General features: G+C 39.3%; 1 protein-coding gene across 1 annotated transcript in view; it reads left to right on the forward strand.

Moving 5' to 3' along the window:
- The window catches only part of CDHR3 (cadherin related family member 3), a 74,862-nt gene that overhangs the window by 38,733 nt on the left and 21,961 nt on the right, over positions 1–14,168 (forward strand). The window contains exons 5-14 of the mRNA XM_075599694.1: positions 1,964–2,058; positions 2,147–2,251; positions 4,247–4,395; positions 6,185–6,374; positions 9,858–10,029; positions 10,240–10,342; positions 10,463–10,561; positions 11,314–11,543; positions 12,312–12,483; positions 13,899–14,149. Of these exons, the coding sequence (XP_075455809.1) occupies positions 1,964–2,058; positions 2,147–2,251; positions 4,247–4,395; positions 6,185–6,374; positions 9,858–10,029; positions 10,240–10,342; positions 10,463–10,561; positions 11,314–11,543; positions 12,312–12,483; positions 13,899–14,149 (1,566 nt within the window). The remainder of the gene's footprint in view (positions 1–1,963; positions 2,059–2,146; positions 2,252–4,246; positions 4,396–6,184; positions 6,375–9,857; positions 10,030–10,239; positions 10,343–10,462; positions 10,562–11,313; positions 11,544–12,311; positions 12,484–13,898; positions 14,150–14,168) is intronic.

Here is a 14,168-nt window from a genome sequence, read left to right on the forward strand (position 1 = left end):
TGATTATATTTGTGTGGCCTTATGGCAGGGGTGGGCAACGCTAGTCCTCAAGGGCCACCAACAGGTCAGGTTTTTAGGATATCCCTGCTTCAGCACAGGTGGCTCAGTTGAAGTCAAAGACCGAGCCACTGATTGATCCACCTGTGCTGAAGCAGGGATATCCTGAAAACCTGACCTGTTGGCGGCCCTTGAGGACTGGAGTTGCCCACCCCTGCCTTAAGGCATCAATCACCTACATTGAACCCATTAAATGTATAATTGCCATTAGTCTCCTTTGGACCTAGGTGCTACTGCATCTTTAAACTATTCATTGAAGGGAGTAAGTCTAGCCAAAATAATTTCCTTCCAGCCCCTGCTGATACATTTGAGTTAAATGAAGAATTGTGAATGAATTAGTGAAGAGTAGGCACCCAGAGTTATCAGATATAGGGCCTCATGCAGAGAGCAGCGCTATGCAGAATTGGAGAGGGGGAAAAATTTTACCTTTTTTGGAGAGTTTTTATGTCCATATGCAGAAAGGGCAGAAAACTGCCTTTCTGCATATGGAGAGTTTCAACCAGCGCTATTAGCGCTATTAGCGCTGTTGAAACTACTGGGGAAAAAATCGCGTTTTTTTTTTTTCCCCCTCCACCGGCCGCGGAGCGCCAGCTGCTTGGTGGAGAGGGAAAATGTTGAAAATCGCGCCATTTTTTTGCCGCGAACAGCCACTAGATGGCGATCGCGGCTCTCTGCATACGGCAGAGAAAAAAACTGGAGAGATTTTAAACTCTCCAGCCGCGCGGCGAATTTGAAGGGGGAAAAAAAAAATGGCGCTTTTTTTTAAACTTGCCGGTTTCTGTCTTTCTGAAGGCAGAATCCGCCAATTAATGCCGCTTTCACTTTTTGCGCTGCTCTCTGCATGAGGCCCATAAACTCAAGTGGAAAGTACTTGATTAGTCATTTTTTCAGGTCTGTGCTTAGGCTTGTCATGAACATGAGTTTAATCAGCTACAGGGAGAGATTTCTCAACTGCAGTGAGTATATTCCTCCTAGGATCTAAGCTAGAAACCATTGTAGTGCCTGTTGTTTGCTAATAAGGAGACAACAAACATTGATATAGTGCATGAAATAGTTTGTATCAAGATTATATTTGTACAAATGGATCATGTAACAATAAATGCAATCTCAAATTCCAAACTGAAATGCAATGTCCACATTGCTTGAGTAGTCGGTTGTCGGACACTTTCATTTCTTGACCAGCGTCTGAGTAGCTAATTGTTTTTGTCTTTAGAAACTGAAATCTGAGAACTCGTGCTACATAATGATAAAGAATTAAATTATGAATTATAAAAATAATTTGCTAAAACAAAGAAAATAAACGACATATACGAGCATCAATCATGTCTATGTCTCTGTTTCATTCATTTTGGGAATAGTAGTACAGCTCAACCCTTTTATAGCGTGATCCGCTACAACGCGAATCCGCTTATAACACAGTTTGAGCATGGCTCCCGATTTGAAAGCCTCCATTTTGCCGCCTTACCGGCATCTCAAATCCTCCATTTTGCCGCCTTACCAGTGCTCTCCTCTTCCAGCTGTCCATGTACTCATCGGCAATGAGGAGGGAGAGCTAGATGCCAGTGAAATTTTAACGCGACCCTGGTTATAACGCGGTCTCGGGGTTGTGGACCCCAAGGGGGTTCAGCTGTATATATGTTTGAATAGCAAACATTTTCCTTAGTGGACAATATACAGAGCTATAGATGCAAAACCCGGCCTGGCTGAGCCTATTCCATGTTGTTTGAACCTGTGGGAACACATTGCAGTATTTTTGGAACTATATTTTAAAAATGTAAAATCTTACTATAACCTCAGTTTTTTTTAAATTTTTTTTTTTTAAATGTGGTTGAACTTTTACATGCACGAAACAAACTTGTCCCTCCTTTGTAAAAATGATCATTAACTGTCCATATAATTTTTGCAGTTCTCGTTGACGCCTGCGTCCGCTCCATTTAATGTCTCTCCAATCGGAGCGATTAGTTCTACAAAGATATTTGATTATGAGTCCGACCCACACAGGTAACAATGCTCAGGCCAGTTGTCATAACAAATGAAAATGAGATCTGGAAGGCTCCGGTGCAAACCCTCCTGTTATTGTTTTGTATAGTTATTCGTTGGTTGTGGAAGTGAAGGACCCAAAGGGATTGTCTGTTAATGGAACTCTGATCATCAGTATAACCAACCTCAATGATGAGACGCCCTACTTTACTACGTGAGTAAAAGGTGGCAAACACCACAGGGGGATAAACTATGCCCATTCAGTATGTGTACAACTTGGTTTTAATGGCCATAATTACTAAGCAGTGTGTGTATATCTTTATTTATATATAGCGCCCACAGTGCTTTACAAGAGACAATACAGTACAGGGAATTATAATACAATAAGTGCAACATCAGACAACAGGAAAATCTATGGCACCTAACAATCCATTTAAATAATAACTTTATTTGATATAGTGCTTTTCTCCCAATGGGAATCTAAGCACTTTACAATTAAAGTACAACGCAAAGTACGCAGCACATAGGAATTGTTACAGACACAGTCCCTGTCCAGGTGAGCTGACAATCTATATTTTTGGTGAGAAGCATGGAGACAAAGTGACTTGCCCAACATCACAAGGAGCTGACACTGGGAATTGAACCAGGTTCCTCTGCTCCAAACTCGGTTGTGGTTTACAGTCAGTGTCATTACTCACCAAGCCACTCCTCCTCCCTCTCAAATGTAGTCATACATCTTTCAGTTCTGTATTAGCCCTTACTGCTATTCCTTTTTTAAATTAAATATATAATTTTAGGGTGTGCACGTCCACAATCAGGATATATTTGCAGTATTGCCAATCTGTGAATATAAGTTATATTTTGAGGACCAGATAGGACATATAGATGCACTCTTTAGTGTGTTCTGCTTTTGAGTAACTTACTTGGGAATTCGTGGAAATTCACTACAATTTGCATGTTTCTTTCTTTTTTCATAAAGTAATCTGTTGCGTTACATACGGTAGTTATGAAACAGATGAGGTAGAAAGAAGACATATGTCCACCGAGTTCCACCTATGATACATTTATACTAGTGTTGGACCGGATCCTACATTTTTTAAAACCGGGTAACGGGTACCCGGAGGATTTGGGGCGCCTTGTACCCGGCCGGGTACCCAGCTACCTGATTTTTTACTTACCTGGGGGTGGAGAAAACTTACCTGGGGTGGAGGAAGCCCACGGCGACATCTGAACAGGTAAGCAGAGGTGCGGGAGCGGTTGGGCAGCGTCAGCGTCAGTGTGGAGCCCGCGCGGGAGCTGAAGGACTCCATACTGCACTGTGAGCTGGGACCAGCCGGCTGTCCAATAGGAAAGCTTCTTCTCCTGCTCCGGTCACATGGTCCCAGCTCACAGTGCAGTATGGAGTCCTGGAGCTCCCGCGCGGGCTTCACATGACTGTGATGCTGCCCGCCCCCGCACCTCTGCTTACCTGTTCAGATGTCCGCCCGGGCTTTCAGCAGGTAAGTAAGAGATACTTTTCAACTACCCTGACATTACCCGGATACCCGGCGCAGAGTCCACTTTCCAGCTACCGGGTCCGGGTACTTGCCGGGTAGCTGAAAAACCGCTGGGTACCGGGTGGTACCCGGTACACGTTACATCACTAATTTAGACGGCAGATAATCATCCTATGTTTGTATTTACATTATATTGATAGAGAGGAAGGCAAACAAAAAATCCCAGTGAAAAAAGTTCAATGACACTACAGTTACTCTATTAACGACTTCAGTGTATAACCGACTCCTTTACCATTGGAATGTTTCATTAGATGTAAAAGCATTATTTGACAAAACTCCTGCCTTATAGGATGCTGATCTAGGAATCAGATGTCTTGATGAATGTGAATCACGGTGATTGAAGTGTAGTTTACAGAGAACCACTATATTGCTTCATTTACAAATCTATATTTCCACCCACCCCCTCCAAAAGGAAAATATACACATTTGACCTTGTCTATCTATTTATCTATCTATCTATCTATCTATCTATCTATCTATCTATCTATCTATCTATCTTTCTATCTATCTATCTATCATTTTTTAAGGCTCAATTCATTCCTGGTCCTAATGCATTTCTAGTCTCTGGCAGTGACGGGGTTAATTACATTGGATCCGATGATGATCCTTGTGTATGTCTTGTGAATAAGCCTGTGGTTTTGATTTTGTGATAGAACAACTACAACATACCCAATTCCAGAGGAACAGAGACCGGGGACTATAGTTGCCAATGTCACCGCCCAGGATCCAGACGGTGTTGGTTTCATTAACACACTTCTTTACAGGATCAACACTCCAACTGAGTACTTCACAATAAATCAGCGTAAGAGAAATGTTTTATTTGTGTGACACTATGGTGCGATAATTTCCATATATTAACTGCAAACTTAGTGATCCTTAAAGCAAGCATCGTACTTGTTTGATTTCTTTGGACATTAAGAATGTTTTTATATTCACTAGTGGCTATGAAAAGAACATTACACAACTCAGTCAAGGGCTTCCTCCATCCTCACCCTGCTCCCCACTAATTCGAGATTGTCCCAGTGTAAGAGCTACTGTATCTCTACGCAGTGACCTCACGCGGGAGCCACAGGAAGTCAAACAACACCTGAATTTCAACTCACTTTGCTTACAAATTAAACGAATAAAAATACTTAGAGGTGTTTGATATTTCGTTTAAAAGGACATTCATTATCCAAATTGAACCCTTTGAACAACTCCCATCTGGTTCTGCTTTTGGACCGTTTTCAAGGTGTCTAAGTCAGTACCAAACCTTAAATTATATGGCATGCGACCAGTGATTAATTACTTACATATTTACAAATCAAAGTACAATCGTTATCGTCGCTATAAAAATAGAATGTGTTTTATTAGTTTCACTGCGCTTGTCATTCTACTTACACCCTCTCCATGGGAACCATATTTTTGGATTAGTGTATAGATATTAAGTTACTGGTGGCTATGTAGTGTGCCACATCGCCCGTATTTCACAGGGAAAATAAACAGCAAGGCGAATAATGCAGAATGGCGGGGGCACGCAAATGCCAGTTAAAAGCATGAATTGCTTTATATGCCCCAACTGTATATTTGATTGAATTAGGAAAAGTGAAGAACTAAATTCTAAGGGGTACCAAGAAATGTTTTATTTGATGCATTGCACTAATATTTGGTTGCTGTTGCATGAAATGTAAGAAACTCCGGCCTCTGTTTAACATGCTGTGAAACTGCTACTGTATGTCAGCGAAATCCATACACTCCATTCACTTGAATGGCGCTCCACAGTTTCCTTACATATTAGGGTTGGCAGACGTCCCGTATATTCGGGATTGTCCCTTATTTCATTCACCTGTCCCAGAAAGGTCTGTGAGGACGTATAATTGTCCCGTATTTGATGTGAAATGCCTAAACTTAAAATGACTGAAATTAAATTAGTCATAAAAATGTAATCGATTTCTACTCGAGTGTAATAGTTACCTTTTCCGTGCTAATTATTAAAATAATAATGGTAGGACACGGCCTGGTCATCTCATAATACCATGATACCTCCCCTATAGGTTGTTACTCTTTCTCCGACCGCTATGTTAGTTCAGTGAGCGTCACTCCCCATCCGGCCAAGAGCAGAGATAATAAAAACCAAAGAGTATAATGGTCAAGCGGGAGATACCATTCCGCTCGAAGCATTTGCTCATTATGATGTCACACTTTCATACTGGATTTTTGGTGTCCATATTATAAAAACTTAAATATGGCCACCCTATTACATATGGAAGATGCTTTACAGCATGTTGATTAAGGGCCTTGTTGATCAAGTCTGTGTCTGGTGGAGCTTATTAGCTAGAGAGGTTTGTCACTCCAGATCTTGGCAGATTTTTTTTTATTCCAGGAAAAAATAGAAGAAAAGGATGATAGGCAGAGAAGCCAAATTTGACACATCCCCAATGTACTGTACTATGTGCACGGAGTAACCTCTCACGCTGCACACATTAAATGACATATAGCACAAAGGTCAAGATAGGACTAAAGTGCATTTACACATAGACACAAGAGGAAAAATGCCTCTTTCCAGCAGTTCTGCTTTTAGCATTTGTAATATTCCTGTTTTTTCTTTTCAGTGACTGGCGTGATTCAGATTTCCATGACCATAGACCGTGAAGCTGTCCCGTTCAGGCTGCATCCTAATATAATCCTAGAGATTGAAGTGCGGGACAGTCCTAGTGGTGGACATTCTAGCACAACCGTTATAACATTCATTGTTCAAGATATGAATGATAACCCTCCTGTGTGCTCTGAGTATGCATTCAGGTATGTCAGGTTTCACTAAAACATGCAGCAGAAATGTCAACTGTCACTGATTTTCGGTGAGTCTCATTGATTTGGACTCAGTCTCACTGATTTTTAATATAAAAAAAAATCTCAAAGGGTCAGTGGAGTCAGGGTCTTACTGATAAAAATCGGCAGTTTTTAATGAAAGTACCATGTTTTGGTCCACAGCACAAAGATTCCCGTTTTTGGAAGTTCAAATATTGATGTAAATCTTACTAATACCAAATCTCTGCATGAAATGGGGGCTTCTGACATTTCCTTAAACCAGATCAAAAAGGTGTTAAATCACTGAAAGCTGAAGCCAGAACCAGCAAAGAAGATATTAACAGAAAAATAGAAAAATCCTAAAAAAAAAGGAGCATAAAGCCACTTTTGCAAGTTTAAGCCCGGACTGTACTAAAACCAGCCCAGTCATGACTCAACGCTGCCTTTAGTGCTCTGTCTCACTGTCTCAGGCAACATGAGGTAAATCTCACACTGATGGGAGACCCTGAGACAGACCCCTAAACCCTGGCACCATTGTCATAAGCCACCCATTGTCCCATATCCAGCCTCCGTACATCATAACCACACCCCTTTATGTCACCTCCCCCCCCTATCTTCTGCTCCGGAGGTGAGAAGCGGTTTCATGCTAATCTCATGCACGTGTGAGGCCCCTTCTCACTCTCCGGAGTGAAACCGTTCTGCTTAAATGTATTGGTAACCCATATTCTATGCAAATACGTGTTAGTTTGTATGACAGTAAGTTTATCAGATAAATTGGAGAAAAAAAAGTCCTTTAAAAGTAAAAAGTTTCCACACCCCATACAACCTTATCATGAAAATGTGTTGTGGGATTCACTCATGTTTAGCTGCTCATCATGTAAACAGTTGACAAGCAAGTCAAAAAGCACCTTACAGCAGCAAAACATGTGACATGTTATGTTTAAAAATAAAATTAAAAATCAGTTCTGTAGTATTAGATAGTGACATTTTTTATTTAATTCAACTCTTAAAGCAAAAACACAAATGACATATGCTGCTCACAAGTTGTGTGAAAAATAAGTATTGAGTTATGGATTCGTCCACTAATGCTAAGATTGGCATTGGGTGCATACTATGAGCTATATATGATAAATATATCAAAAATTAGAAGAAAATATGTTTTTAACACCTATATCTTCTAGCTAGAAGCTCATTCAGTGTAGCACTCCTGGGACAGTTAAAATATAACTTTTATTAAGTCTCATATAAAATAAAGTGTTCATATATTGAAAATAAAGAATACAATATTCAAATACAATGGAGGATGTTGCAGCGATGGAGTGAGGTTGAAATAAATTAGCCAATAAGCGTTATCTGGATATATATATAAATAAATACGCACTCAGGGACAACCAAAAAAACTAATTCTAGAAGGATAAGGTATCTCAATGCTGTATAGGATTGTGATATAGAAATGTGCAATATAACAAAAATGCAGTCACAAACACAGCATACCGATCAAACCAAACTCTTAAAGCAGCATTACTACTTCCCCTTCCCCCTTTTTCTTTTTATATGTAAAGCATGTGTCAATGTATAATTCTACATTCTTACCTAAGCTGGTAATCGTTTGGTGCTCAAACTGCTGGGAACACTGGCAACAAATTATCACAAACAGGATAGTGTTGCAAAGATCTTGCACTGCTTGGGAGGTGTGCTGAAGCCTGCTATAGAAATCACAGCATGCTTTAACACTCAATAAAAATGGCATTAAGAGTTACATTAAAAAAAAATGCAGTAAGTATTATCTAATACTACAGAACTGATGTATTTAAGAAAAAAACCATATAAGATTTCACATGTTTTGCTGTTTTAATGTCATTTTTGAGCTTTAAAGCATTCTTTGATTTCTATAGCAGATTTTAGCTCCCCTCCCAAGCAGTGCAAGATCTTTGCAACACTTTCCTGTTTGGGATCATTTGTTGCCAATGTTTCCAGCAGTTTGAGCTGTAAACTGTAACAATAATGTTACCTTAGTAATATAAGGATACATTGTAGCTGTTGTGTTACATTGACTGAAGGAAGGTTGAAACTGAAAGGCAGCCATTTTGTTAGGCCCACAATCAGGATTTTTACAGATTTGTAACAGGAGCACCAAACGATTGCCAGCTTAGGTAAGAATGTAGATGTATACATTCTCACATGCTTTACATATACACAAAGGAACACAAAGGGAATATAGAATTGTTGCTTTAATCCATCTCCTACGCAGGGGCGGACTTGCAAAACACTATGTTGCAGTCCCCTCTGGCAGCAAAAGGGGTAACAAATATGAGTGTTTGTGCATTAGATTCCTTTGTAATTTAAATGTATTTCAGATGTAAATAATAAAATACACACAAGATGTTCTAAAACTGGCACTCCCACCACGGATGTGCAACAATATAATGTATGTATATTAGTGGTTCTGTATATCAACTTGAATTCAAATCATATACCGTGATATACCGTGCAGCACCTGTGACTTTAAAAAGTAGTTCAAATGATATGTGAAATAATCTCAAATAATGTGACAAAATAGTGGAAAAGGTGACAAATCAAATATATAATGAAGTCCTTGCTGCTCAAACCCAGGTGATGAACTGTTCCTCCGATTCTTAAGGGTGATCAATTTTCTCCAAAAACAGGGGAGTGCAGGGAACCGATATAGAAAAGAATAGAGACACAAAATAGTGTAATATATTGTAATAATAGTGCAATATGTCCTCACAGGGGAGGAATGATGTAGGGTTTCGTGAATAATCCTACTTACATTTTCTGAAAATAAAACAGGCACATATCCTAGTCTGTGGCAGTCTTGTTAGCTGTGGTCTTTGGACCCCGATCTCGCCGCTCCTGCCTCTGTCAGCGTCCACGTGATCTCCGTGTCACTGTCGGACACCCAGATGCAACAAGCAGTAATCAGCACTGTGTCTCTCTCCGTCTCCAACGCTTGTTTTGTTTTCTGATACATAAAGATTTTGATAGGCAGCCTGCACTTATGTTTCCTCTCTATCTCCTTGAGATTACCCCTTCCAAAGGCCACAGCAAACAAGACTGGCTCAGAGAAGGATATGTGCCTGTGTTATTTTGGGCAAAGAAGGGTGGGTAGCCATGTTGATCCTTTCTTCTATGTAGTAACAAAGCTGCTATACCTGATGAAGGACCGCGAGAGACTCGAACGCTTGTAAAATATCAACTACTTGTTGGTCCAATAAAAGGTATCATACCCCCAACCCCCTCTCCCTCTTTTGTTACTACATGTTTTGTTTTGAGAAAATATGAGTGGGATTATTCACCAAACCCCACACCGTTCCTCCCCTGCGAGACTATATTACACTATTTTAGGTCTCTATTTTCTTCTATACCGGTTCCCTGGGCGACCCTGTTTTTGGAGTAAGTAACAAACTGTTTTAACCTCTGATAAAAATAGAACTTTTTTTTCAATTTATTTTACAGCAAGTCAGTACCTGAAACGGAAATAACCGGCACCCTCATAATAGATCTAAATAATTTCTGCAAGGACATTGACGTTGAATCCCCCAACAATGTGTTCAACTTCTCTGGGCTCGCTGGACTGGGGAGCAGTGAACGATTTCAACTGATCCCAGCGGGCTCTGGAAAAATAGTGGTTTGTTCTTTTTCTGTATTTTTTATTTTTGTGTCTTGTCGTGGTTTCTTGTTCCTTATAGCAGAAAATAAACACGGCCTCTTCCTTTGACCTGCTGAATGTTCTCCTGCACATAGTTTATTTGTGTGTATTAGTGTTCGAATGCTGGAATTTATGAAGACTGAACGTTTGCGTAACTTCTCAAAACCATATATTATTTTTCTCTCCTAGCTAACTGGTAACCTGGATTTTGAAGACCCAAATAATCTAGCAGTTGGCAATGAATATAGCCTAACTGTGGTAGTGCAAGATGTTGCACCTCCATACTATACAAGTACGTTGGCTGATTAATTTGGATATTGCTACATACATTGGACAATTTTAAGTAACAATTACAAATGTTCTTCGGCAAGTCTGAAATAGGGTGAAGTATACATTTCTCTGTCTTTCTCAGATAATATCTACGTATACGTGAAAACAATACCCGTTAATGAATTTCCTCCAGTTTTCAGTAGCCCTTCCTTTGTGTTCAACGTTTCCGAACTCTCCCCCCGTAAGTAATGAATGAAACAAGAATATGAATGTCTCATTAAAATCCAGTAACTTGTATGTTTGCAAATCATGAATGCTTTGTAGTCTATGCATCAGCAAAAGGTTCCGTTAGTATTATACAGGTATTAAACTAATCAGTGGTTTTCAACATTTTAAGAACAATGGAACTACTTAAAACTATTTATTGGGACTTCCACGTATCCTAGGTACATAAATACTATAACTGTGGTAGGGTTTATGCTATTTAAATACTAGAGTTTAGAATTATTTAGAACGTATAACAGTATTACTCTTTTTTGATTTATTCTATATATATATATATTTTTTTTTTTTTAAATAAAATAATTGTCTTGCCTTTTTTCTCAGGGAACCATTGGGCTAAATTATCCCCCTTGCTGCCCAAGGGGCCTGGTTTATATTTCTTAGTGAATTCAAGTGCATGTGCATTATGGTGTCCCATGGCTTAGCAAGTCTTAGTAAATAAGGTGCTAAATATCAATCATGGGTATATGTACATTATCTTATCTCAATGCAAAAGCTTAAGCAAAGGCTTATCTCATATGTGAAGAAATTGCCTATTTGGTCCCAAGGGGTCTTGCATGTCTAAAGGTCACAATTAACCATGGTTGGCAATTAAATGACAATCTGTAGATTTTCTCCGTACAATACAAATATTTGAGTAAATGTTCCGCACCATATAAGAATATAACAATAACATAACTATATTCGTGATAAAAACTATTATCTTTTCAGCTGGAACAAAAATTGGTCAACTGTATGCAACAGATAAAGACTTCCCATTCATTGGGATCACATACTCCATAGTAACTGGCGGAAGCACTTTGGGCTCCACTGACATATTTTGGATTGATCCAAGCACAGGGAATTTGCAGCTGGCTAATTATGCAGACTACGAGACAACACCAAAATATGTATTTACTGTCCAAGCTGAAGACTCAGGATCACTGGTTTCTACAGCATCAGTGAGTAAAAGTCTTTCCAATTCATTAAATACAGCTTATTTGAATTGTTTTTTCCAACTACACTAAATAATTAAAATTCAAAGGAGTCCGTATAACAAAAAAGGCAAAGTTCCCACAGTATTTCATTTTTTTTTTCATTTTTTTTTTTAATTTTGTTTGTAAAAACCATCCAGGGTAAAAAGTAAAAAAAATAAAAATAAATTTAGAAATACTTATATCTCCTTTTTGTATTTATTTAAATGATAGTTTTGTGTAGAGATGAGCACATTTGTCCTGATCCGCTTTGCAAAAATTCCCACTATTTTTTAATTTATTTTTTTAAATTGTAAAACCTTAAAATTTTTGAGCAAACTCAATTTGTTTATTACAATGGATACAAATGGGCAATTCCTGATTTATTTATGCAAATATTTGTAACCTTTGGCAATACTCGCCAGTATACAGCAATATGTTTGTGCAAAAAAAGTTAGCAAAAGTTGGAGTCATTTGTTGGCTTTTAGGTCCTATCTGTGCGACAACTCGCCAGCTGAGAATATCTAGATTTTGCACAATTTGTGAACTTCCATGAATATTTTGCCCATCTCTAGTACTGGGAATGCACTTTAACTGATCGTTAACACTGTTTCAGAAAGACATCAATTATTCAACAGACATTTAGCCTTCATTAATGCTAGAGGGGTTTGCAACATTTGTAGGTGAAATATCTCAAAGTGATACATTCACCAACTAGAGCAAGAGTGTCTCATCAAGTCTTTCTTTCTGATTTAGGTTACAGTGAATATTTTGGAAGCTAATGATGAAGAACCAATCTGTTTACCTAATTCATATGCCCTGTCTGTCCCTGTGGACCAAGCTATAGGAACAAACATTCAGGGTTTCAGGCTGACGTGCACGGACCGTGATTCTGGTCCCAGATCTTTCCGCTACTTCATTAATTCAGGTATCTTGCAGTCGCCGTCAGACTATACTTGTTTGTTCAGCAGATAGACGATTCACATCTTTAAAGTACATCAAATTCACTCAAGGGTTTGATTTGCACCAGATTAATTTATTGCATGTTTTGGTGGAAAAAAAACAACAAATGTGCTTTCTTCCTAACCCTATAGAATGCCAAAATACAGCAGCTAAAGCAGCAACGCAGCCTGGGATTTAAAAATAATAATAATTTTGTTACATAATTGTCATTGGGGGGGAGGGGCTCATCCAGAGCTCAACTGAGCTATTGTCAGCTTTGGGCAACCATAGTTTCCGAGACAGATACTGTTGCTTTCTTCTGGGGAAACAATATGGCCGCCAGATCTTGTGGGTTCCGCAGACCAGTAGAAGGACGAATTCTACATGGGAAAAACTGGGGATGAAAACAGTCATTATCTCTGGAATCTGGGGGGGTCCCCGGGGCTGAGTATAGCACGGTTCAGCGCCTGTGGATCCCTGATTCCAATTATGAAAAAAAAAAATCACATAACAGTTCTGGTGAGATTACTTCATTAATAAACCAATAGCTTTCAGAATGCTCCTTCATCATAATATCGTTTTAAATCCTATATAGCGCTGATAGTGTACGTACATAGATTTTTGCTGTCACTATGAGTCCCTGACCTGTAGTGCTTACAATCTAATGCTGGTGCCTGAGGCACAGGAGATGTAGAAGAACAAGGTCGCACAGAGGTGACACTTGGATTCAAGCCAGGTTCACCCATGGCAAGAGGCATTGGTCGTTTGCCTTTTTTCCTCAATGATAAAAGAGCGGTTTGCATTTGCAATATCTGTGATAGTCCTAGATGGAGATGTGTCAATATTTTCAACCTTGCTTCACAAATTTCTCCGTATTGTTTTTCCTTAAATTTCACATTTTCACAAATGTTACCTGAATTCCACAAATGTTACCTGAATTCTGCCCATATTTTCCCACTTACTACCAGAATTAAGGGAAAATGGCAGAAAATAAAGTGCCACCTGACCTTGCACATTGACATTTAATACTTGGCCAATTTTGTTGTTGTGATCTTTTTGGGGGTGGGTAGGGGGGAAATAAATCTAATTTCGTCTGGCTCCCAAACTTCAGCAAACTACATATAACAAGCAGATTTCTATAAAGAGGCTACGGCTCCTCACTAACTAACGTGTGTATGACAGGGAGCTTGAACTTTTCCCAGTGCAGTTCATGATCATAGTAAGAATTGATACTAGCCAAGTACTGGATGCCAGAAATGACGTTAGAAGCTGCAGCCTTAAGAATCCCTACTCCCTAATCACAACCACCTTTCCTAGCAGTCAATGAATAAAAAGCCAGAGAAGTTGTGACTTGACGACCTTGTGTGTAATGCACGGTTTGTATTTGTATGTGACTTGCAGGTAACATCAACAACCACTTTGCCTTCTCACCGGATTCTGGCTCCAATATCTCAAGCCTGGTTCTTGCCCGTCCATTTGACTACTCAGGAGGCAGTGACACCACTTGGGACTACAGTCTCAGGGTTTACATAACAGATGACAACTTACTTTCCGCTACGGCAAGATCCATTGGCGTCATTCAGACAGGCACTGTCACTCTAAACATCCACGCGTATATTCCTGGACTGACCACCCTTAGGACAACGACCACAGTAAGAATGCACATTATTT

This window comes from Ascaphus truei, chromosome 5 (genome assembly GCF_040206685.1).
Source record: "Ascaphus truei isolate aAscTru1 chromosome 5, aAscTru1.hap1, whole genome shotgun sequence".
Lineage (NCBI taxonomy): Eukaryota > Metazoa > Chordata > Amphibia > Anura > Ascaphidae > Ascaphus > Ascaphus truei.